Source organism: Vicugna pacos, chromosome 7 (genome assembly GCF_048564905.1).
Source record: "Vicugna pacos chromosome 7, VicPac4, whole genome shotgun sequence".
Classification (NCBI taxonomy): domain Eukaryota; kingdom Metazoa; phylum Chordata; class Mammalia; order Artiodactyla; family Camelidae; genus Vicugna; species Vicugna pacos.
Window position 1 is genome coordinate 66,402,084 of NC_132993.1, and position 25,807 is coordinate 66,427,890.

Genomic DNA, 25,807 nt, shown 5'->3' on the forward strand with positions numbered 1-25,807 from the left:
GATTGAGAGGGGGTATTATTATAAATAGACAGTAATTGTTGAGTGTTGAAGAGTTTCAGGGCCACTTGCCTTTGGGTACAAGCCTTTCAAATATACAAATCACTTAATCTTATAATAACACTCTATGAAGAACCATTATTATCGCCTTTTTACCAAACAGCCAACTCAGGGACTGAAAAGTTAAGAAACCTGTTCAAAATTACACAGTAAAACACAGCAGAAATAGTACTTGAATCTAAGTTCAGGTTGTTTGGTGGAGTCAGTGCAGAGAAGAAAACTGCTGGAAATTAATTTAGTTTCAAGATTTATACAAAGAAAAGCGCAGAATGAAAAAAAGAGCAAATCATCTGAGAGGTGAGTTGGGTTGAAATGGAGTGAACATGCATGTACGTGTTGGGGACAAAGAGTGAAGAAGTTAAGTAGATGAAGATGGTGAGAGAGAGTGTGTGTGTTGCAGCCAGCCTTTAAAAGCTAAGTGGAAAGTCTCAATGTGATAAACTTGGTGGTAGGGAGCCACTGCAGGCTTTCTAAGATGGAGTCATAAAATGAAAATGTTTCATGGGGCTCGAAAAGGCAGTGGAGGGAGTGTACAACAGTGTAGGGGAGTGATTAAATAAGAGTGCAGTTGTCATGGACCTTGAGATGATCATACTGGGTGAAGTGAGCCAGAAAGAGAAAGACAAATACCATATGATATCACTTTTATGTGGAAATCTAAAGAAATGACAGAAATAAACTTATTTACAGAACAGAACCAGACTCAGCATAGAAAACAAACTTATGGTTATCAAAGGGGAAAATGGGAGGGATCAATTAGGGAGTTTGGGATTAACAGATACATACTACTATATAAAAAATAGATAAACAACAAGGTCCTACTGTATAGCACAAGGAACGATATTCAATATCTTGTAATAACCTATAATGAAAAAGAATATGAAAAGGAATATATATGTATGTATAAATGAATCACTGTGCTGTATACCAGAAACTAACACAACATTGTAAATCAACTATATATTTTTTCAAAAATCCTGCATTACTTTAGGAAGGTTTTAGAGCAGTTTACAGAGATATGTAAAATATATAACAAGACCACGTGAAGTAAAGCAAGGTAAAACAAAAGTAGAAACAAAAAGCAGAGGCATGTATCAGAATAAAAACGCATGTGACAGAGGAAAGTGTTATACATTTGCCCCAGGTGGATCACAGGGTTGGTGTTCAAGTCTTTAAACAGTTAAACCATGCTGTACAAAGGCATATTCAATTAGAACACAGAGAAAATGAGTTGCCTATTAGAAAGCCTAATTAACAGTATGTAAAGAAATAAACTTGCTTGTATGGCTAAGAAAAAAAAATCAAGCCAAGGACAGTTTGGAATATAATATGGAAAGAAAATTATGGCTTTGAAGTAAGAGTTATTTAGAGAAAGTAGGGAAAATATGTTTTGCAGCAAAAAATAAAGGAGTTTTCTTCTTTTAAACTCTACCAATGAGCTGAGAGGTAACTCTTGTTAAGTTGGAGAATGCAGACAAAAGATTACAAAAATATCCATTTCCCCTAGGCTGATGAGTATGAAAAGCTCTGATGTGGGTTAACACTGCTTTATGAGTTTGATTCATGAAGATTGCAATTACTTTTCAACTTGAGGAAAACAGAGGACCAGAAAGAATTGAAAATAGTAACAGGAAATATGGAATTAAATTACAGCTAAAGTAATATGCTACAATACAAGATACTTTACTAATCCGAATTAAAATGTAGGAGTTTTTAAATATCTTGGGAAAAACATGGGTATTAACCTGATGGCTAAAATTTGAAAATACTACTTTCTTTTAAATACATTTCTACCTCGAAATGTCCGTTTTGACTTACATGTTCAAATGAAAAACCTCCTATTTATTTCCTTCCATTTATCTTGAAATAAAAGATGAACAGCTACACCTCAGAAACTGTCAAAAATACTGAAGAAAAGACTTGCAGAAAAATTACACCTGGCCTTTTTAAGGGTGCTGCTAGGGAGGGAGGTTTAATGCGTTTTAACTGTGGATGGGCAAGTTGGGAGGATGTTTTATTAAATATACTGGATGCGACAGCAAAGAAAATTTCCCTTATCTACTCGAAACGCAAGGAATGAAGTGTATATCCCCATTTATATCTATACGTACATACTTGTGTGGATGTGGAGACTTCTGTGGTCTTGTCCAGGCATGACTTAAATATAAATATCCCTGATGATTCAGCTGAGAAAAGGTTCTTCTCTCATTCTATCGCTGAGGGGGAACAGCAAGGACATTCCTCCGGTGATTCCAACCTGTTTCGTAACCAATCGTGAGGTCAGCATTTAATCTAGCGGGCCGGGAGCCGACCCGAGTGTGAGGCTGATTGGCTGGGCAGAGGAGCACCAGGGCGTGGGCTGCGTACTTGCTCCTCTCTCCCTTCGTCACGGGAAGCCCGGGCGCATTCGAGCCGCGGCTCATCCAGACTCTGAGGAGCCGAGGCGGTTGTTTGCATCTTCTGGGTCTTTCCACTGGAGTCTGAACCTCTTCTTCCAAAATCCACGTCTTTGGGGACGTTCCGAGGAAAAGCCCGAGGTAGGCGCTCGAGAAGCTGGGCACCAGATGGGGACGCTTCACAGGAAAGGTGGGCTCTCCAGTTTCCTCAGCTTGGTTCCTGTGAGAGGAGGGCGTCGGAGGGGAGTAGAGGGGATTCCAATTGGCAAGCCCCGGGGACAAATGGGGCGAGACTTATTCTGAATCGGGGAGCACCTGGGGCAGCCCAGCACCTAGTTTGCGGCGTTAGCCGCGCGTCCTGAAGTGAGCTGCCCGGAGCTCCGAGAGCCAGCGCGCCGCGGGAAGCCGGGCTCTGAGCCCGCGGGCGGAGGGAGCCCGCAGGCAGAGCCGTGCTCGCTGCGCGCAAAGTCCGGGCCGCGCCGGCGCGCTGCGGCTCTGCTCGCGTGAGGAGGCTGGGTGCCACGCGCTTGAGGAGGCTGGGTGCCGCGCGCGGAGGCAGTCCGTGCCGCGCCAATCCCTGTGGCGCCGTCACTGCTCGGAGCCGCTAGAGCATCAGGGCGAGCGCACAGCCCGACGGCTCTCCGCGCGGGAGGCAAGCTCCGTCTCACCTTCGTCTACTGCGGATCTTGCATTTGGCTAACCGGCTGTGGTTTCTCCTCAGGTCGCGATGGATCTTGAAGAAGACCACAATGTAAGGGCAAGGAAGAAGAACTTTTTGAAAAGGGACAAAAAAAGGTAGCCAGTTTGTTTCTCTTTCAGACTTTACACGACCTGAGAGATTTGGGCGATTTTTGTCTAGCCTTCAGCTCTGAAATAAATGATGAGTTTGATGATGATGATTTTTTATATTAAATGCCAGCAGTTGCATAAGTTGGCTGGCTGAGTTGAGCACAGCGTTTTCTTGGTGAGCTGCTGTCTCGGTTTTTTGGCCTCGCACAGGCCAATGCTCACATCCTTTTCTGTTTTATTTCCTTCTGTTTTACAAGTGACGTTGATGTCTCACGAGCCTGAAGCATATGCAGCTTGTGCTCAGCTTTGTGGTCCAGTCTGTTGCTTCTGGAAAAACAGTCACATAAACTTTGCATGTTTGTGGCATGACAGATAGGACAGAAAGCCACAACTATATTTAGGCATTCATTTTTTTTAAAGCAATGAGTATCTGATCCTTGGAGAAGAAATTGTGAGAAGATTGTACTACCAAACAAGTTACTAGAATGGTGTGAAATTATACTGATTGCATATAGAATTGGTACTGTCACCACATAGGGAAAATAATGATCTTAAGTAAATTTTGATCACAGTGCAGTGTCTGTACAGGAAATTTTAAACTTCACTCAAGAAGGTCTTTGTTAGCAATAAATTGTAATTAAATTGTAAGATAAAACAGATTAGTAAAATATTACTATTATTAGAAACCAAGCTTTTCAATGTGAGAGAAAAATATAAATGTGGACATTAATTAAATAACTTTTTTAAAAACAAGGTTAAATTTGAATTAGAAACTTCAGTGTGGTTTCATGATTTTTTCTCAATAGTTCAGTTTCTGTCCACTGAAAGAGACAGTAGCAGTGAGCACACTTAATGTCAGATCTTGCTTTCTCAATTATCCGGAAGTTTTACTAATGTGAAAAAGGAGAGTGTGGTTTTCTAGTGGAGAGATTTCCAGTGGAGCAATCTTAACCAAATGATCAGTCCTGGCATTGCTCATGGCGGACTAGACTGTGTTAGTGACAGGACACCACTTAAGAAGTATGTTTGCAAAATCATTCGGTGAATCCAGTCAAGCTTCCAGACTAATGCTGTCCAATAGAAATATAATGTGAGCCACATTTATAATTATTAGTTTTCTAATAGCAGTATTTAAAAAGTTAAAAGAAACAGGTGAAATGAATTTTGAAAATTTATTTTAAGGATCCAAGTATATCCAAAATGTTATCATTTCTACATGTAGTCAGAATTATCAATGAAATAGTTTACATTCTCTTTTCCATACTAAGTCCTCAAATCTATGTATTTCATACTTACTGCACATCTCGGTTTGGACTCAGTCTGAAACAGGTATTTCCAAGATGTAGGATATTCTATAAGACATCTGTTGTTCCTATAAAAATGTCAATGTTTGGTAGGGTGGAAAGGGCGGTGCAGAAGGACTTCTAGATTTAAAACAGAGACTTAAGAGACAACGCTACCAAATGTAATGTGTAAAGCTTAATTACATCACAGTTCCAAAAAGGAAAAACTTACAGAAAACATTCTTGGAAATTCTGAATGTGCCTTGAATATTAGATATCAAAATCGCTGTTGATTTTCTTACATGTGATGATTATAGGAAACCTGTGAAGTGCCATGATGTCTGCAGCTTACTTTCAAATAGTTCAGCAAAAAAACCCTTCCACTGGGGAAAGTTGAAATTCCCACTTGGGTTCTTAAGTGAATCTATTGTTGGGTTCAATCCCCGTATCTCCATTTAAAAAAATGGTGCTCAATAAATATTTGTGGGACATTTACTTATAGTTATTCTTCAGAAAATAAGAGTCTGTATTTTGAAAAAAAAGCAAAGAATTTATTCAAGTCTGTGTATACCTTCATTTTCATTATTGATTCTTATCATGGCCTACAGACTTCTTTTTCAAAGTAGAAATTTTTTTTTTTACTCAAGTAGCTCTTATTAAACTATTCACCATTACTGATTTTAATAAAAATTACTGTTTTCAATAAAACTATATATTTTTCCAGTTTTATTGAGATATAATTGACCTACAACACTGTGTAAGTTTAAAATGTACGGCATAATGGCTTGACTTCAAATATTGTGAAATATTACCCCAAGAAGTTTAGCTAACATCCGTTGTCTCATATAGATAAAAAGGCAAAAGAAAAAAATTTTCTTCTTGTGATAAGAACTCTTAGGATCTCCTCTCTTAACAACTTTCATCTATATCATATAGCAATATTAAGTGTAGTCATCTTGCTGTACATTACATCCCTAGCACTTTTTATCTTATAACCGGAAGTGTGTACCTTTGGACCAACTGCTCCCACACCTCTCCCTCCCCCATCACTAGTAACCATGAACACGAACCTTATTTCTTTTTCCTATGAGTTGTTTTTAAACTATATACTCTCATTTGAAATCATAAAGGAGCATGTGGCTTTGCTAATAGGTATAATACTTGGATAATAGTACAATTTGGCATATTTGTGTTTGTCAAGATTCCCTGTTAAAATAAGGTTTGTTAAGCTCCCTGCCACTTGTCAGCACTCTGAGCTGATGGGGATAAATGTGTCACGTAGCAGGGGTGAGAGTCAGCATAGAAGTGCATTTCCAGGCAACGCAATGTCTCAGAAGTTTGAGGTTACACCGGATAGCCTGGTGTTTAAGGGTTAGACTTTCCAGTTTCAATTTTGACTTTGTTCTAGCTGTGTGACCTTGGACAAATTAGTTGTCTTCTTACCTGCAGTTCTTTTGTCTTTAAAGATAAAGGACAAAAATGTGTCTGCCTCACAGAGATTAAGATAAGATTAAATGAGGTCCTGTATGGGAAATGTTTACTTAGCTAGCATCTGAAATGTTATAAATTCTCCACAGTAGCTACAGTTTTAGAAAATGAAAAAAATAAATAAAAAGCTTAGTGATAAAAATCAATTATGCATGGCTATTTTTTTCCTCTCATCCTGATTCCAGGGATACTGAAACTATGCCTTTACTGGAAATAGGGTGGGACCAAATCTGAAGGGTTATGTTTGTGTATTTTGTGTGTTTTTATGTCCGTCTACCATCACTCCAAAGCCAAATATGGGGTAAACTCTGGATTTTTTTTTTCTTTAGAAGTCGCTTCAACTCTTTGACCTTGCTTAGCCTAAAGAACAAAGACAAAGGATGAATTTAATTTTTGAACTTGAAAATCTGTAAAAATAATGTGATTCTTCCCTGAAATAGTCTTGTTGTTGTTGTTGTTGTAAATATGAAAATATAGATACAGAGGCTAGGTTTGGTTGGTTTGCTTTCATATGCTGGGTGGCGGTTACATAGAGTGGACAACTAGTTACAGAGTTAGATTCATTTGATTCTGGGTTCAAAATAATAGTTGACCTTTCTATGCCTGGGGACAGCTTTTTGCAGTTTACACACCATATTTTTTGAGGGTAGTATTTCTAGGTTGCATTATTGCCATAATGGTCCATTTAGGGCTCCAAACATCTTTTCAGAATTAGATTTGCTCATAGAAAGTGATTTAATTACCTTTCTTTCTTAGAGTAATTTATGTCTTGCATCCGATTCCCACTACTCTCCATTAGTAATGGGCAAGATTAAGGATAATATTTAGATGGATAAATAGAATATCTATCTGCTGCTAGAATTACTCAGATGATAAGTAGGGGATCAGCTCTGGACAGCATGAATGATTTTCTAATTAGAGTATAAACAGGAAGCTCTCTATTTTTAGTATTTTTTTCTAATTGCAAAAGTTGTGTGTGTGTATTCAACATAGAAAATGAGCAAATATCAGAGGCACAGGGAAGAAAACATTTTGATAAAAATCTCAATGCCCAGTGATATCCACATGTATAGATTTTTAAGATATATGTAAACATACTTAAACTTCCTAAATGGGATCATATTAATAATCTGTTTTTTAAATGAATAATATATTGTAGACATGTCTTTGTCCTGTTATTAAATTATAAATATAATTTATAAGTTATTAAATATAGGCTCTATGTTAATTGGGTGATTAAAGGGTTGTATAGTTTTTAAAGTTTTGTGTAATTCTATTGCTATGTTTTTCAGTAAAAAAGATGAAAAGAAAGAAAAGAAACCAACTGTCAGTACTTTTGCAATGGTGAGTTTAATGTATTCACTATTCAAAGTTCTTTCAAAATTTGACTTCTGATGTAGAAAAGAGGTATTTCATTTGGCATAATGTTTTCTTGGAGAGTATGTAAATGGAGAGGTAAAATGAATTTATTTATTTTAGCTTATTTTCAGAGGAATGCCCAACATTAACTTGCCATGTGCATCGAACCTCCAGAGGTCCCCTTCTTGGCCCAGATTTCAGTATTCTCCTAATTCTTGCCATTGATCTGTTACCTACACAAGCCTTTCTCCCAGTGATGGTCTCAGCCATCTAGATAGAAGAAATCAGCCATGCAGAGTGCAGCTCAAACAAAATACAGGGTTTCCTGTCACCAACAGCTCTAGTTCTGGCAGGTTTGAGGTCAAAGTTCCAGGCACTTACATAATAGAAGTTAGCGATGGATTATTTATTACTCTGACTTAGTACCTGTCATTGTTCTTCTGTCCTGAATAACTGATAATCTAGAATTTGAGAACCTTTGATGCAGTTCATTTTTTATCTCATTTTCTGGTTTCTCACTGGTCACTTAGAAGCTTTTCTTTAATCACACTGGGAGTGAGACAGGCTGGTTGATGACCTGTCTCCATCTGGAGCCTTCTTTATTTTCTAAGAATGCAGATTTAGATGAACTGTGGGATTCGAACCTGGAAGACTACTGAACCAATTAAGTCTTGTAGTGCACACTTTATAAATCAGTCATAACACACCAGACACTTTTAAAATACATGTGTGGTGAGGGGTAGCAATAGGCTGTCTTGTAAAATGGATATTAGTAAGCTGAACATAAAAATGGTTATATGCAGAGGAAAATAGTTACCTTTTACACTAAGGACTCTGGGTTATCTTACATGGTCTTCATCTTCCTTCATTACAGTTGCTCTTGCTACATCTCCACCTTTTTGTCTGTCTCTGCTCTTTGGAATGTTTGGGAGATGAGACTCTACACTTGGGTCCTTCTCAGAAAGACTACTTGAATAACCAAGTGACAATTTTTGTCTTTGATTTCATCCTTGTGTTCTTGTTTTCAAAGAAGCTTTTATGTTAAAATAATTTATTCCCAAGATTTAATTTCAATTCTGTTCTTTTGAGACCCAAAAATTTCTGTCTTTTGTAATTTAGCTTTTATAATTTATAGCTTAAATTTTCAAAAAATGAGTCTTATATTTTAGAAAAATTAACAGACAATATATAGAGGTAATACTATTAATTCAATTCAGACCATAGAAGAATATAAATATCTGGAGTTTGAAGGTGAGGTAATAATTATAATACAAGTTTAGCTCTTTCATGTCGTGTATTACTCTAAGTCCTTTATAGATGAACTCATTTAATCTTTACAACTCCCTTGGAGATAGATACTATTATTGTTTTAATTTTACAGGTGAAGAAGCTGAGGCCAGACGTACTAACTTGTCCAAAGATAACACGTCAGGGCCAGGATTCCGACCTGGGGAGTTTATGTTCTAAATCACAGTGCTCAGGATGCCAAAAAAGGAATATATTTTAAGCATTTTGAGGAAGAGCTGTACTATTTGTGTGGCTTTTCCTCATGCCCTTTCCTGAAGAGTTGACATAGGAAACAATGAACTTGTATTTAAAACCTATAAAGACAAGGACGTATTAACGTTTAACAGTAAAATGATGATGCTATTGGCAATGCTGATTAATAAAGATTTCCAGCTAAGACAAAACCTCATGTGTGCTGAGGGCTTCCCAGAACCCCAGGTTCGATGAGTCACTTGGAGGACTCACAGGACTCAGCCTCCTGCCATACTCATGGCTAAGATTTATTACAGCAAAAGGATGCAAAGCAGAATTGGCAATGGGTAAAGGAAAGAGGGAGAAGCCCCCAGTGTCCTCTCCCTGGGGAGTCAACTTTATCCCCCCAGCAATGCGTTGTGACGACACGTGTGACATGCCATCTGAGAGGCTCATTGGAGACTCATTGCCCAGGGGTTTTTACTGGGGGCTGATCATGTAGGCCCAGTGAATACCAAAATTCCAGACTCACAGAAGGTAGGCAGACCTTCAGCATAAAGCACATCATTTGTACAAATGGTTTGACCACTTTTATCAGTTAGGGTGATGGTAACTCTCCCCAAAATCCAAGTTCCAGATTCCAGCCAAGGGCTTAGCTGGGCTGCAGGCCCTGTAAACCCAGCAGCCTCAGGCTTGCAGTGTTGTTTCCTGTGCACCATTCCTGTCAACTTATTCCTGCTAGGAGACTTTTTAGCAGTCTGGAGAAAGTGATGAGAAAGAGATAAGGAATTGATGCAGATTTTTCTACTGGCTTTTATTTTATTTCTGTGAGGCTTTGTTTCAACATTTACAGAAACACAGAAATAAGATAAAATCTAAAACAAGTGGGGAAATGAGACAACTGGAAATAAGGGCAGGAAAAATAAAAGTGGGGCCGCAGGTCCTCCCAGATGATGAAACAGATTCAGAGAGGTTAAGCGATGCCTTCAGAGTCACACAGTCACATAGCTAGTAAGGGAAAAGGCCCCGAATTTTGCCCAAATCTGCTTACTCTAGAGCTGGAGCTCTTACCAACTTTAATCATTTATGACAGTTCTTTGTTTTGTTTTGTTTTGTTTTTCTTGGTTAGGGGAGGTAATTAGGTTTATTTATTTATTTTTAGAGTTGGTATTTGGGATTGAACCGAGAACCTCATGCATTCTAAGCTTGTGGTCTACCACTTGAGCTAAACCCTCCCCCAATACTTTTTGATTGGTTAAATTTTTATCTGCCTGGAATTGAAGGGTTGTTCGTTGATGCTGTTATCTTCTAACCACCTGGCATTCTTCAGTCATTGGAGAATTTACCACCTGGCTCAGTGCCTCCCTCTCTAGCCCTTTGGCTCCTGCTATCTCAGGGGACTTTTATGGTCTTATAAGGATAACTACGCTTTGACCTTCAAAACAGCAATAATCTTTTCCTCCCCTTTACCCCAGCCACCCTTGTACACACTCACATCCTGGATTCTGTTGTTAATTGAAACTGTGCTACCTCCCAAGTGACTATTGAAAGTAGCTAGATTGAATTAGCCAGCCCTCCCCTCTGTTTTCAAGCTGCTCACTGTTCTCCTTGGCAGTTCAGTCCACTGAGCCATCAATTTCTCATCAACTCCTTCCGGTTTCCATCCTCTGTCTTATCAGCTTAATGTAACAATCATCACTTTGGTTACACTCTTGCCCTGAACTCTAAACTTCCTTTTACCTGTCCCTTGTCATGCCCAGCCCAGGCGAAAATCAGCCATCTGCTTTCTTGGTGCCTGAACCCCTACATCTGATTGATGCTGGAGGAAATCTCACAGCAGGCTGTGTCCCATACAGAAATCTTCTCCTCTTCTTGCTGAGTATGTTAAACCTCTACTCTTTACAAATTTCCCACTTCTCCCTCACCACCCCTACTCTTGCTGGATGACCTATTTTTTTTAACTTCATACGCAAAATGGAAGTCAGTCTGCGAACAGCATCTGTACCAGGATCATTGCTACCCCCTTCCCTCCTATGGTAACAGAAGAGGAAGCTGGTTCTTAAACTAATCACCCCCTTGCACACTGTACTTTGGCTCCTATATCCTCTGCGTTCTCAGGGACCTTACGTTATTACCCTTTCTGCAAATCTCAAACTCCCAATTTATCCCTTCCCACCCTTTCCCCCAACCCTGGTAACCATAAGTTTGTTTTCTATGTCTGTGAGTCTGTTTCTGTTTTGTAAATGAGTTCATTTGAATCTTTTTTTAGATTCCATATATAAGTGATAGCAGACGGTATTTTTATTTCTCTTTTTGGCTTACTTCACTTAGAATAACAACCTCCATGTCCATCTGTGTTGCTGCAAATGGCATTATTTTATTTTTTGTGGCTGAGTAGTATTCCACTGTATACATATATACATAACTTCTTTATCCGATCATCTGTTGATGGACATTCAGGTTATTTCCATGTCTTGGCCATTGTAAATAGTACTGCTATGAACATTGGGATGTATCTTTTCAAATTAAAGCTCCCTCTGGATATATGCCCACGAATGGGATTGCTGTATCATATAGTAAGTCTGTTTTTAGTCTTTTGAGGAATCTCCACACTGTTTTCCATAACGGCTGCACAAAACAACATTCCTACCAACAATGTAGGGGGTTCCCGTTTCTCCAAACCCTCTCCAGCATTTATTATTTGTGGACTTCCTAATAGTGACCATTCTGATCTGTGTGAGTTGATAACTCATTTTAGTTTTGATTTGCATTTTTCTTATAATTAGTGATATTGAGCATTTTTTCATGTGCCCATTGGCCCTTTGTATGTCTTCAGTGGAGAATTGTCTGTTTAGGTCTTCTGCCCATTTTTGGATTGGGTTGCAAATCTCCATTCTTATTTGAGTTTCATTCTGCACAGTTCTAACATCTTCTGTCCATTTGCAGTGGTATCCTCTGCTGATTGCTAGTTACTATTGCTCCTCCATTGAGGGCGCTGGCATTTGATTGCTTCTAGTTTGTTCACCTGTGCTCATCATTTGTCTACTTTGGCAACCTTATGAATGCCTCCTAGACACAACATTCTTTGACCTCTTCAGTTCCACCAGCCTTTACCCTGACCTTCCTTTAATAAATTACACTTGTGGACAAGGACCTTGGGTTTATCATCTGGGTGGACTCTCACCTCTGAAGCTGTAAACTCAAATGAATGTCTTCACCCCCACTTCTGATTCCTTCTCACTTGGCCTTTCTTCCTTATTGTCCTTTTTTTTTTGACATTGTATATTCATATTCTATTGCTGCTGAAACAAAATACCGCTAACTTAGTGGCTTAAAACAACACAAATGTATTACCTTAGAATTCTGGGGCCAAAAGTCTCACTGGGCTAAAATCAAGGTACCAGCAGGGCTGGATTCCTTCTGGAGGCTCTAGGAAAGAATCTGTTTCCTTCCCTTTTCAGCTTCTGCCTTCTTGAACATGTGGCCCCCTTCCTGCATCACTCTAGCCTCTTACTTCAGTCATTATTTCTTCTGTTCCTGACTCTGACCTCCCTGGCTCCCTCTCACAAGGACCCTCGTGATGACATTGGGCCCACTTGGAGAATCCAGGATGATCTCCCTATCTCAAGATCCGAATAGCTGCAAAGTCCCTTTTACCATGTAAGGAAACATATTCATAGGTTCCTGGGATTCAGATGTGGACTTTTAGGGAGTGGGGCATTATTCTCCCTCCCAGACCTGCTGAAGACTTTGCTCCCTCACCCACTCTCTTTACTCCTAGTCCCCTGCCTCCATTTTTCCTCTTCTAAAAATTATTCTACTCCTAGTAGTCACATCAGATTGCCTCAGTTCCTTCCTTCAAACCCTCTAATGCCTTTCCTTTATACTTAGATGGGAAGTTTAGAGTTTAATCAGTTGATAAAACCCAAAGTCTCCTTGGGCTGTGAAAGACTTTACATAATCTGACCTCTGTCTCATTTCTGATTTCACAGCAGATGAATCTCCTTCACTCTCTTGCCATGATGATTATTATGTTTGATCCTTGAATCACACCAAGCTTGTTTTCACCCCAGGACCTTTGTATCTGTTTATTCTGGAAGACTCTTTCCCCAGATCATCACATGAATGTTCCCTTCCTGACACTTGAGGTCTCAGCTCAGATGTTGCCTTCTCAGAGAGACTTTCATTGCCCAGCCAGTCTGAGCCAGCTGACCCTGCTGTCACTGTGACTTCACCGTGTGCACCCCTTCTTTCGAATACTTAACCACAGTCTGATTTCTTGTTAATGTTTGTATTCTGTCAGAATCTGAGCTCCATGAGGGCAGGGGGTTTTATGTTTCCTTCATTGCTATGCTCCCAGTGCCTAGAATTTTAATAGGTAGTTAGATATTGAATGAATGTTGAATACATGTTTCCTCTTTTACTATTTGCATAATAGTAAAATGTAAAGTAAACTTTATGAGGACAGGTAGCTTGTCTGACTCACTGTTGTTGCCGGTACCTAGAACCAAGCTTGATTCTTACTAGGTGCTTAATAAATATCTTTTGAGTTTTGAGTGAATGAATGAATGGATTCACTGACTTCCACCTCCAGCCAGGCACCCTGGTAAGATCATGTTCACCATCTGGCCTGCTGAATGTTACCTTGACCACTCTCCTGCCAGCACCTTCTATTTCTTTGCCCTGGGAAATCCAACCCTTGACCTTCAGTGCTGATGATCACCCTGTCTCCCGTGTGGTCCTGGTTCACCCCCCTCTCTCTTCCCTTTAAGTGTTTGACCAGTTTCCATTTCCTTGTATTTAAAGGGCTCCGAATTAAAAAAAAAAAAAAAGGACAAAATGAACTACTTGTTATTTATAACTTAGATGATTGATTTATTAAATATGTGTAAGCACATTTGACCTTTATTATTGGATTACTGCATTCTGTTGATTGTTATTTTGTGATTGGCTTTATTCTTTTGATAATTTTGTAATTTTAAAAAGCTAAAGCTCTAAACTGTTTGAAACAATGAACAGTACATATTTTTAAATTTTAAAATGGGTTTTTCTCTCAATGAGTTGCTCTTCCTAGAATAAACTTTGTTTACCCCCCAAAAAATGAAAAAGAAGGAAAAAAATCCATTATTTTTAAAGACTTTATATATATTTTTAGAGCAATTTTAGGTTCCTAGCAAGAAAAAAAAATAAATTAAAAAAAAGGGTTCCAATTATAATTAAACATCTGTCTTAAATTTAACCTGATGTGTTACAACTTTTTTGTCTGCCTGCTCCCTCACAGTAAGCTCCTGAAAAGTCTTATTAACTTGTACATTTCTAAAACCAATCACCATGCCTGCTTATATTGCATATTATTATATCATATGCCTAAGAAAAGTTTATTTTATTACGTCTCATTTTTAGCTTCATAGCAGCTATGTGACGTGTTCTATATATATAAATATTTTCTTCACTTTATAAATGTAGAAACTGAGGCTCCAGGTTAAGAGATTTTTTCCCCCCTCAGAGTCTCCTTCCAAGTAAGTGACAGAGCTGGGACATTGCACTGGGTGTTTTGCCTTCTCAGCATTATGTTACCACTTCCCTCAAATTTTCTTACCACTTTACCTCCAGAAATCAATCTTGCCTTATGTCACAAATAAATATGAAGTTTTGAACTCTCTCAACTTTGTCTTTATTCTAGAAGGAATGAGTTTTTTATTAAAGGCCACTTTTAGAAACCATTTTGTAAATAGATCCTTATACAAAGAAGAAACACATATACAGAGCACCCACATTACTGGGAAGGTGGATCCTGGCCCTTCTTTTCCACACTGGGAAAACAAAAGAGGAGAGTCCAGCTTGTTCTTAACTGTTTCCACCTATGTGGTCAGTTTCTAAAGGAGCATTTATATTGCTTTGCTGGTGTTTTTGGTGTTTTCCAATGTAGGAATCAGGCTCCTCAGTCCAGCTTTGACTTTATTTGCAACTTCTTGATCAGAACCCTGGAGAAGATTAGAAAGAATAGTGGCATCTCGACTTACACGAGCCCAGACTGCAGGTTCTTTGTACCAGTATGCTCTATCAGTGACTTTGCAAAACAGCCTTCTCTTCCATTTTCTTTCATCTTTTTATCTTGCTCTATTAACTACTTCAGAACTAGATGTCCTGCAGAAAGCTCTGCAATGGGAAGCTCTCCATCCTTGCCGGACACTTACTGGTATCTGTGCTCACTCTTAGCTCATTCCTTCTAGCCTGAGAGATGGAGAGATACCTTTGCCTGTTGGAGAAGCATTCTCCCTTTATTTTGAAATTTTTCAAATGTATAGAAAAGTAGCATAGAATAGTAGAATTCATACTTATACCCATTGTCTATATCTAATAATTGTTAACATTTTCCCATACGTTTCTCTTGAAATTATAAATTTTATGGTGTTTTATAAGTAACTACCTCTGTTTACATCTCTCAAATTTTCCTACAAAACATTTTCATGTAAAACGTAGTATAATGATCATATTTAACAAAATGAACAGTAGTGCCTTAATATTATCTAATGCTCAGTTCATATTCAAATGTTTCCCATTATCTTCCCAAAATGTTTATTACAATTGATTTGTTCAAAACAAGATCCAGTCAGTGATGACATTTGGACATTGTGTCTGCTGAGTCTAACTAGAATAGTTTTCTCCTCTTTTTAAATGACATTGACATGTTGAAAAGATGATACGAACTGTCCTATAGAACGCTTTACCTTCTGGTTGATTTTTATTGCTTCCTTATGGCGTCATTTAACTTGTTATTCTATGCTTTGCATTTCTTATATGCTGGAAATTAAATCTAAAGGTTTTAATACATTCATGTTAAATATTTTTGGTAAGAAAATTGCATAGGGGATGCTGTATACTTCTTGTCTTATCACAGCTGGAAACATCAAATGTCGGAGTATTCTACTTTTTTATGATACTAAGTTCGATCACTTGGTGAAGGTGATAACTGATTGGAACCCTTCACTGGAGAAGGATCTCTCTCCCCTCTTGCAACTTATGAGGGATCTTGGGACATCATGGGATGTCTTGTTTCTTTTTAAAAAAATTTTAATGGAGGTACTGGGGATTGAACCTGGGACCTCATGCATGCTAAGCATATGCTCTGCCACTGGGCTGTATCCCTCTCTTCAAACTCCTTTCTTTTTTTTAATTAAAAAATGTATTTTGTTTCTCCTAATAGTTATTGCACCCAGTGATGATCCCTTATCTTAGTTTCTTGAAACAATTGTTTCTCTAATTCTCTCAGCCTTAGATTGCTCCATCTTAGTTCCTTCCTCTATTTTCACCAATGATCTCTTTGATTTACCTATAAACATGTGTAAGATTTCATTAAATACTTCTCCCTTGACATTTTGTCCCCCTCTCATACCCATCCTCTCTCTTCCTTTTGTCCCAGGATCATCAAAAGGACAGTCAACATGCTATCTACATTACTTCATCTCCAAATTATTCTTAATCCCACTCTTTATTTCTTGCTAGATGATCTTGTCCATTCCCATGACTTCTGCTGCACACACCAGTGTCACAAATGCATTCCTCAAACTCTGAATTTTCTCCATATACTCCCTGGATACTGTTTTCCAGATGGGTGTTCAAACAGGACCAAATGAGATTTCTCTTCCCCTTCTTCCACCTTCCCCCTGTATCCTTGCCTATTCTGGGTTGCCCTGTCTCACTGAAGGGGGCTTCTTGGTCAGTTGGCTTCTTGCTGCTTCTACACCTCATCCGTCATGCTTGGGAGACTTCATCTTCTTTGGGTGCAGTGATCGTTCTTGTCTCTGCTTACTATTCTTTCTGTTTGGAATTCCTTCCTTCTTCCTTCTAAACTCTTGCTAATCTTTCAGAGCTGGGAGGAAGCATTACCTGCCCTATGGAGCTTTTCCACAAAGGAGGAACTGACCATTTGCTCAGTTTTGTGTCCGCTGTACTCAGTATACCATGCGGTCAAGGTATATGTCACATATCCTTTTTCTGCTTTGCCTTCCTCCTTCACTTTAAACACACTGGAGGCAGGATTTGTATCTTTGGTATTTATTTCTGGCTTTTCTCAGTCATGGAGTAGGCATTTATTAAATGTTTATATTCATAGCCTGCTTGCTTTTATTACAGCCAGGGATTTGTTTTTGAGGTAAAATGTCGTGTGGGGGTTGTGACAAGGGAAATCCTTATATATCAACCATCTTCTCTTCCTCTGCTGAGAAATTTGATACTTTGTCCACTTCATAGTCCCTAATAGAAGACAAATGGTTTCTGCTCATCTCTCACTCCTTAACTGTGTTTTTTTTTTAAGGGAGGTAGATGAATGCTTAGTTAAGACAAAGTAAATAGTGGCAAAATTCAAAATGAAATATGAAAAAAGAAGCCAAAACATATTCTCCCTTAAAAGTTTTAATTTGTAAATAGGATGTTTTTAGATTATGGAAAATATGTCTTTAACTTAAGCTTACTTGATCACATTTTTAAGAGGTAGAAAATTTTTACTACAAGTACCTAAGTGTATTTATTAAATATTCTTCTTACTCCAAAGTTTAGTTTTTGCTAATTTTATAATTCAGCTTCATTTTTCTACTGTAAGGACTGCCATTCACTGGTGCCAAGAACTAGTCTGTTTTTACTTCTCTTTTGTGTCTTTTTTCTTGCCTAATCTCGATCTTTGTTTTGATTTATATTCCCTGCCTAGACTTTTACCCAGACTTTTTACCCGGAACTTGCCAACTACACTGACATCTTGCATAGCCACCCCGCCTGGAGGTTTACCCCATCCCCCTCACAATTGGCTGTATCCTATTTGTTCTCCTTCCTTTGGTTTTCTTTTGATACTTAACTAGTTCCTTGAATTGTACAGGAGAAGTATTAATTGGGTTCCCAAGTGGGCCTGTCACAAATCCCATTTCTCCTACTGTGTCCTCTTCTCATCACATTTTGGATGCAGAGAGATCTTTCTTTCTTGTGAGTTGCCTGTGATGAAAGAGATCATGCAGATCTGTACTGGTCAGTCATTATGGCCAGATTCTATCTTATGAGGAAAACTGTTCTCTGGGAAGCATGGATCTAACTCATTCCTTTCCTTTTCCTTCTCACTACAGAGGCCTAATTACATTAAAATCACTTTACTTTATGCTAATGCCATTATGCAGCAGATCTTTGACTCAAGCCACTTTCTTAAAGCAACCAAATATGTTTCCTTAATGGTGTCCTCTGAGGGGCCTTTGGTAATTAATATTTTTCATGGTTGAAAAATCTTGAGATGAAAAATGACCTCTATTCTTGGAAATCAGAGGCACAAATACTATTATTTCTGTTATTGTGCCATTAGAGATTTTTGTAATTTCCCAGAAAGTCCTGTGCCTCTCATCAAACCCTCATATATAAGAGAAGGCAGATGAAATTGGGCACGTCCAAGATGGTATGGCTGTAAATTGGTGCAGCCACTATGGAAAACAGTATGGAGGTTCCTCAAAAAAGTAAAAATAGAAATACTATATGATTCAGCAATTCCACTCTTGGTATAGATTCGCAAAAAACAAAAACACAAATTCGAAAAGACATGCACTTCAGTGTTCATAGCAGCATTACTTACAATTGCTAAACTGGAAGCAACCTAAATGTCCGTCAATAGATGGTTGGATAAAGAAGATGTGGCTTGTGTATACAGTGGAGTACTACTCAGACATAAAAATGAATGAAATTCTGCCATTCACAACAACATGGATGTACCTAGAGTGTATTAGCTTAGTGAAATAAGGCAGACAAAGACAAATATTATATGTTATCACTTACATGTGGAATCTAAAAAAGTGAAACAAGTGAATGAATGTAACAAAAGAGAAACAGACTCATAGATATAGAGATCAAATTAGTGTCACCAGTAAGGGGAGGGAAGGGAAAAGATGCAAGATAGGGGTAGGGATTAAGAGACACAAACTACTGTGCATAAAATATATAAGCTACAAGAATATATTGTACAACACAGGGAATGTAGCCAATATTTTATAACAACTTTAAATAGAGTATAATCCATAAAATTATTAAATCACTAGGGTACATCTGAAACTAACATAATGTAAATCAACTGTACTTCAGTTAAAAAAAAGGCAGAGTCCAATATAAAGAAGTAAGTCAAAACTCAAAAGAAGAATCAAATGCCCATTTCTAATTAAGTCATTAGACCAGGGTGGTCACAATAGTAGTCTGAGAACTGTTTAGATTTGGAGTGTATTTAGGAAGCAGAGCTAACCAACCATGAAACTACTAATTCTTCCTATTCTCTGTATTTTCTCATTTTTCAGTTTCGCTATTCGAATTGGCTGGATAGATTGTACATGGTGCTGGGGACAACGGCCGCCATCATCCACGGAGCTGCACTCCCCCTCATGATGCTGGTTTTTGGAGACATGACGGATAGCTTTGCAAATGTAGGAAATTTTGGAAACATGACTGCTTCAAACGTAACTGATGGAAGTAAGTATTGTTCATGGTACTGATTTTATTGGCAGCTTGAAGGAAAATTTATTCACTAAGAATGACATTTGCAGAGCCCTTACTAAACAAGCACTAGTATATTTAGTGCTGTGGGAGGGGGAGGGAGCGGAGCTATATAGTTTATATTTGTAATGAGTTTGTGAAGATAGTGCTCACAAGCACTTGAATATACAATGGAGTAGTATTGGTAGAGATATGTAGAAAAAGAGAGTGCTACAAAGCATTATGAGTGTACTCCAAACTGGAATGTTAGCTAATAATACTTAAATCCAAAGTACTTCATCAAAATTTCCATGATGGATCTGTTTTCATTTGCTCAAGGCTTTCCCTTGCTGCTAACCATCTCATTAGAAAAATTCTTAGAGGTAAATTTCTGAAAGATTGAGTACTAAATAATGGCAGAATATTTCAAAGTACCTTGTTGAAGGTGGCTGTTTATTTTTTGAGTTAAAACTTAAAACATGGCTAAGTTTTTCTAGAAATAGTGTAGTATGGTCAGATTTTTTTTATTTTGGTTACTATTAGAAAAATGCTTTTTCAAGCCAAAAAGTAGATTAGTTACAGTGTAATCTCTACACTATATTAAAAAAAGCATCAAGAAAAGGAAGAATATATATATATTTAGACAGGCAGTATCTGATCCATTCTAGGTACTTAAGAAATGGGATGAATAAATGAAATGACCAAATCACAGAATTTCACAGGTGAAAAAGAGCCAAGAAAATTACCCAGCCCAAACCCATAATTTTATAGATGTAGAAACCAGTGCTCAGGAAGTCGAGACAATGTGGTCACAATGGGATTGCTTGCTAGTTGACAGAGCTGAGTTCCTAGGCCCGGAATCCTGCCTGTTAGTCCAGTATTTTTCCCACTCTGCTAGTAGTTTCAAACTCTGCCTAGAATTGAAACAAACACCAGCACTTTTCACTTCGTCTTTTCTCTCCCATCCTGTAGATTTACATTTTGTATCTCAGGCAGGTCAGCCAAGAGGCACAGCTTCTCAGGCCAGAGGTGTGAAGCAGCACACATTAGGGGACTGTGGCTCTGGAGTCACCTCTGTCACCTGCAGTAAGCCCAGCCAGGCTGAGCGGCAGGCAGGTGCCAGAGGGATCGATCATCTAGGCAAAAGATTCAAATTCCTCTTGCTTTCGGTTGATGGGGCTTCCTACACAAGAAGGCTGGAAAAATTGGAATCATTGTATTCTTGAGCCAGAATAGACCTTGCAGATCATTGATATTACTGGTTTACTATCTTCTTTAATCAGAGAATCCCCTGTGTAAATAGTATCTGTCATGGGAACTTGCCAGGTAAAACAGCTCAAAGAGAACCTTTCTTGGTTGAAAGCAGGGGAGGGGAGCCTAGAGCCAGGATCTCTGCTAATTGTCTCTCTCCTGTCACCTGGCAACAGTGTTGAGGTCACTTTACGTGTAGCCACCACATAACCCCAGCTGCAGCCTGTGCCCAGAGCCATCCTCATCTCCTCCTGACTCCTCTCTGTGCTTCTTCTCTTGCCCCCCGCACCGCCCCCCCATCCAGTTCTCAACACACTCTGACAGAGCTTTTACAAACATACATCAGGTCCCATCTATCCTGATGGTTTTCCATAGCCTGGAGTCAATACAGATGCCTTCCATTGACCTGTGTGGCCCACATAATCTGGCCCCTTCCTGCCTCATCAGTCTCATTGCTTATTATCCACTCAGTACACCCACAACAACCTTCTCTCTGTTCATGAATACTCCTATCTCCTTCCTGGCTTGGGGCCATGTAGAACTGCCCTATTGCTCTGTTAGAGTTTCTTATCATTAATGCCTCCCTCAGAAGGACCTTTGTCCTCAACCCAACCCAAAGTTATTCTAGCATCACTGCTTTATTTTTGAAGAATTACTACTCTAAAATTACCTTGTTAATTTATTGGTTTACTTGTTTATTACAGCTTCTCAAATGGGAAAAAAGACATAAGGGGGGAAAAGGAAGTTCCTGGGAAAAACTATCTTAGTATTTGAGCAATGGTACCCTGTTACATGAGGTTTGGGGCCTGAAAGTGAAAGAATTTCCTGCTGGCACCAAAATCCAATGAGATTAGAAAAAATGGTACTCTTGTTTTAGATTGTGTCCATGATATCTAGAACAGTGCCTGGAGTGAAGGCTCTGTGGAAAATGGTTTGAAAACCACCTTTATGATCTCATTTCAGCAGTTAGGAAATCTGAAGTGTATACATGTCACATCCTTTTTATTTATACTAGTCATGAATGTTCAGTCATTAAAACTAGTAAACTTACTGAGATATTTGAGTCAGATGAAAATGGAATATAATGTGATCCCTAAGTGGTATGAAGTCTTTAGTCATAGTGACGGGTGCTGTTTAGTTGTGGCTTTCTTGGAAGTCTTGCTTGGCTTTAGAAAAGGCTTTCCCTACCCCAGGTAATAAGGTAGGGGTCTGCTATATATCTTTTAAACTAAAAATATCTACAGTTATGAGACACTTACATACAAAATAGGAGAATAGCCGGTTAATATTTTGGTAAGTGGTCTGCATGTGTGGTGGCTCTGTGAAACCACTTGTCAGTCTTTCAGAGAGGCTCAGGACAGTCTTTGGGAGAGGCAGACAGAGTAGGGTGTGTACTGATGTACAGATAAAGAAGTCACGTAGATAGATACAAACCATCCTACGTCTATTGTGGTGTTAACTTAGTAAATGGAATCAGGTGTCTTTTACTATGATGTTCTGTGAGTCACTTTGCTCTGGGTGAGCCCCTTGAGAGGAGATCATATTGATCTTATTCATGGAGGAGGAGTCTTTTCCAAGAGAAAAATTGTGTAAAAGGTGTTCCAGGTAGAGAGAAAAAACAAATAAAGGCTTGGAGGAAGAAAGCTCACATCAGTTCTCTACTGCATCCCTTCTCAGTATGCGGAAAGTAATTTTTAGTCTAAAAGGGTAGAACGTAGGCTTATGAAATTTAAGCAAAATGTTTCCTCCAGTCTCCAAGGTCCAAGGCTTCAGGAACACAAAAAACCAAGCAGAAATTTGGCCACTGTTTTGTTTCAAGCTGTGGCAGCCCTCCCTCCAGACAGTGAGTGTGTTGAGCCCTCACTACCAGGTTGAGGGGAAGGGTGTGATGGTAAAGAATACATCTGCAAAATCATTGGGTAACATTTCAAAAGGGTTGTCCTGTCCTGTGTATATTGTGGTAAGATTGCAAAGGGACTGATATGACCTGGTATGGATCTTGGACTTTCTTCTTTGTGCAGTAGACTGTCATTGAAGGTTATTCACAAAAGCAGCATAATTATGTTTTTATTCCCAAAGATAAAATCTGGTGACAGACATAGAAAACAAGCTATGGTTACCAAAGGGGTACGGAGAGAAGGGATAAATTAGGAGTTTGAGATGAACATATACACACTACTATATATAAAATAGATAAACAGCAAGGACTTACTAGATAGCACAGGGAACTACATTCAGTATCTTGTAATAACTTGTAATGGAAAAGAATCTGGAAAATAATGCACACACACACACATGTATAACTGAATCACTTTGTACAGCTGAAACTAGCAACATTGTAAGTCAAAGGGGGTGGGTATAGCTCAGCGGTAGAGCACATACTTAGCATGCACAATGTCCGGATTTAATCCCCAGTATCTCTGTTAAAACAAACAAACAAACAATAAATAAACTTAATTACCTCCCCCCAAAATAATTTTTTTAATTGTAAATCAAATTCAATAAAAATTTTAAAAAATAGTTCAGAAAACAATGATAGAAATCAATAGTTTCAAAATGTAGAATAGATAAACAAGGTTATACTGTATAGCACAGGGAAATATATGCAAGATCTTATGGTAGCTCACAGCGGAAAAAAACGTGACAATGAGTATGTATATGCTCATGTATAACTGAAAAATTGTGCTCTACACTGGAATTTGACACAACATTGTAAAATGACTATAACTCAATAAAAAATGTTAAAAAAAAGAAATCAATAGTGTTCAGATAATATTTAGCACAGTGAACTATATTCAATACCTTATAATAGCCTAAAATGAAAAAGAATCTGAAAAGGAATATATATATAGTATAAATGAGTCACTGTGTTGTACACCAGAAATTAACACAACATTGTAAATTGACTATACTTCAATTTAAGAAAAAGATAATATCTAGAGAATAAATTAAAGTATTTAGACATATGCCCAAGAGCAGGGGGATAAAGGCTTTAAAGGGAACTATATTAGTACATTTTTAAGAATTCTACATCATAATTGTAGTATTATGAAATTGATCAGACTGACTTCATATGTTTCCTTGGGAATTTCCACATATACTAATTCCACATATACTAATAAAGACAGTTTTCTTTCTTTCTTTTCAGTAAAACAAAAAATCTGGTGGCAATATAAAGACCTGAATGGAATAGAAAGCATAGTTAGAGACTCTTGTTAGAGTAGAGGTAACAAAAGATGGGGGCCTGAACCAGAGCACTGGTGGTAAGGAAGGAGAGGATTTGGGTAGCTCTGGGACAGATACAGGAGTCGGCTGTGGGATGTTCTGGGAAACATCAACATGTAGGGAGGAGGGGGAACACAAGGAACCAGCGAATGAGACTAAGAGGGATCAGAGCAGTGGATGAACCCGGAGAAAGAGGTCTGGAAGTCTAAGCAAATACTTTATCAAAATAAAACGTACACTTAAATATTTGGCTTTCCTCTACTGATTATTTGGTTGATACTGTTACAGAGCTTGGAGAGTTTCTGGATTTTCCCACTGAAAAATAATATTAATTTCTAGATAATTTTCCAGTATTATTCTTTATAACTATTGTTCTGAACAGTTGCCCTTTGATACAGGATCTTGTAAGGACAAGTACAAAGTTACTGGACTATATGCTCTCTAAGGTCATTTCAGCTTTAAAGTTTTGATTTTCTGAAAAAAAAATGCCTAAGGCTACAAGTTTTGGGAGAGGCCCATAGACGAGAGAAAAATCTCTGGGCCAGAGAGCTCCTAATAGAAGTTGATTGGAGGAAAAGAAAAGTTGATTGGAGGGAGTAAAAAAAATGTAACATCTTTATCACATTCTTTGAGAGTAAAGATCATCTGTGTCAGTGGACTTGAATGCTCAATTTTTACTTATTGTTACATTTTGACACGACTGAAGCACGAATTAAATGTACTTGGTGCTAGAGTTGGTTTCTCATGACTGAAACTATATCTATATATTCATATATATATGGGGGAGATGAGAGAGAGGGAGAGAGAATAGATGTACACATAAACTTTAATAAAGGAGTCAATTTTGACCTTTAACGTAATTTTTTACTTTCCAATCTGTATTAAAGTGATTGTAGACTTAGAGGCCACCATTTCCAAAGAATATTTGTTCAAATTCTCTTGGTCCTTTGTGTCTAGAATTGAGAAAGCTAGTGGTAGCTATGGATAAAAACCAGATATTATTTAGATTTGAAAATGTGTCTGAATTTGGTCATGACACACACTAGTGACAATACCATTTAGAAACATTTCCTGTCTAGATAAATAAGATAGAAAATCCTTAATGAGAACTCTTCTAAGACTAATTTGGGGAAAAATCCTCACCCAACTATTTAATATCCTGTTTTATCTTTGAAAATATGGAGCAGAAGCAGTCTAATAGCAGATTGAAAATTGATCTGGACACTTATCATTGCATTTGACTTAAGATGGAAGCAGTCATGGTTGTTAGCTGCATGCTTTGCTACATCCCTGTCTCTCTATTACTTCCTGTTTTCTATATTACCCCTAAATATAGTCCTCCCTGAGGTTCTGTGCTTGGTCATCATTTCCTCCTTACCTACTATCCTGTCTTCACAAGTGAGAAGAGAGGGCTTTTTTCTTTCCTGAATTTAACTGTGACCTCTAGCACATGACTCCTACATCTTCAGACCTAACTCTCTCCAGGGCCACAATTGGAATACTTACTGGGCATCTTCACTTGAATGTCCCAGGTACCACAGAATAAGTCTTTAGCACTGAATTAATAATTCTCTCACATCTGACCAGATCTCCTGTTTTTTCAGACCTCTTATTTCCCACCATGATACCACCATTCTCTACTTGCTTAAATGTAAGGTCTTGATCGTTTTTTAGTGTCCTTCTGTCTACTTCTGTTCCATCAGTTGCTAGAGCCTGTAACTTCTCCCTCTTAACTCTTAAGAATACTTTCCTCTCCTATTCTCATTTTGACCCTCTTTCCTTCCATGTTTGCAGTAGCTCCATCTCTCAGTCTCCTTGACATTCCAGTTAATCTTATACATTGCTTGCAGTGGAATCATCCTAGGCCAAACCTCTTGTTTTGTCCTTTTCTGCTCAAAACCACTGAATGGCTACTAGTTTTTACATACCCTACCTGCAGAGCCCAAATTCTCTTTCCAGACATATATTCACCTCCTTCCATCCATATAA

At 38.2% G+C, this 25,807-nt stretch overlaps 1 protein-coding gene across 1 annotated transcript in view; it reads left to right on the forward strand.

The window, feature by feature from the left end:
* The first annotated feature begins 2,396 nt into the window (after positions 1-2,396).
* The window catches only part of ABCB1 (ATP binding cassette subfamily B member 1), an 87,331-nt gene continuing 63,920 nt past the window's right edge, over positions 2,397-25,807 (forward strand). The window contains exons 1-4 of the mRNA XM_015245745.3: positions 2,397-2,594; positions 3,175-3,248; positions 7,306-7,357; positions 19,168-19,339. Of these exons, the coding sequence (XP_015101231.2) occupies positions 3,181-3,248; positions 7,306-7,357; positions 19,168-19,339 (292 nt within the window). The 5' untranslated portion in view covers positions 2,397-2,594; positions 3,175-3,180. The remainder of the gene's footprint in view (positions 2,595-3,174; positions 3,249-7,305; positions 7,358-19,167; positions 19,340-25,807) is intronic.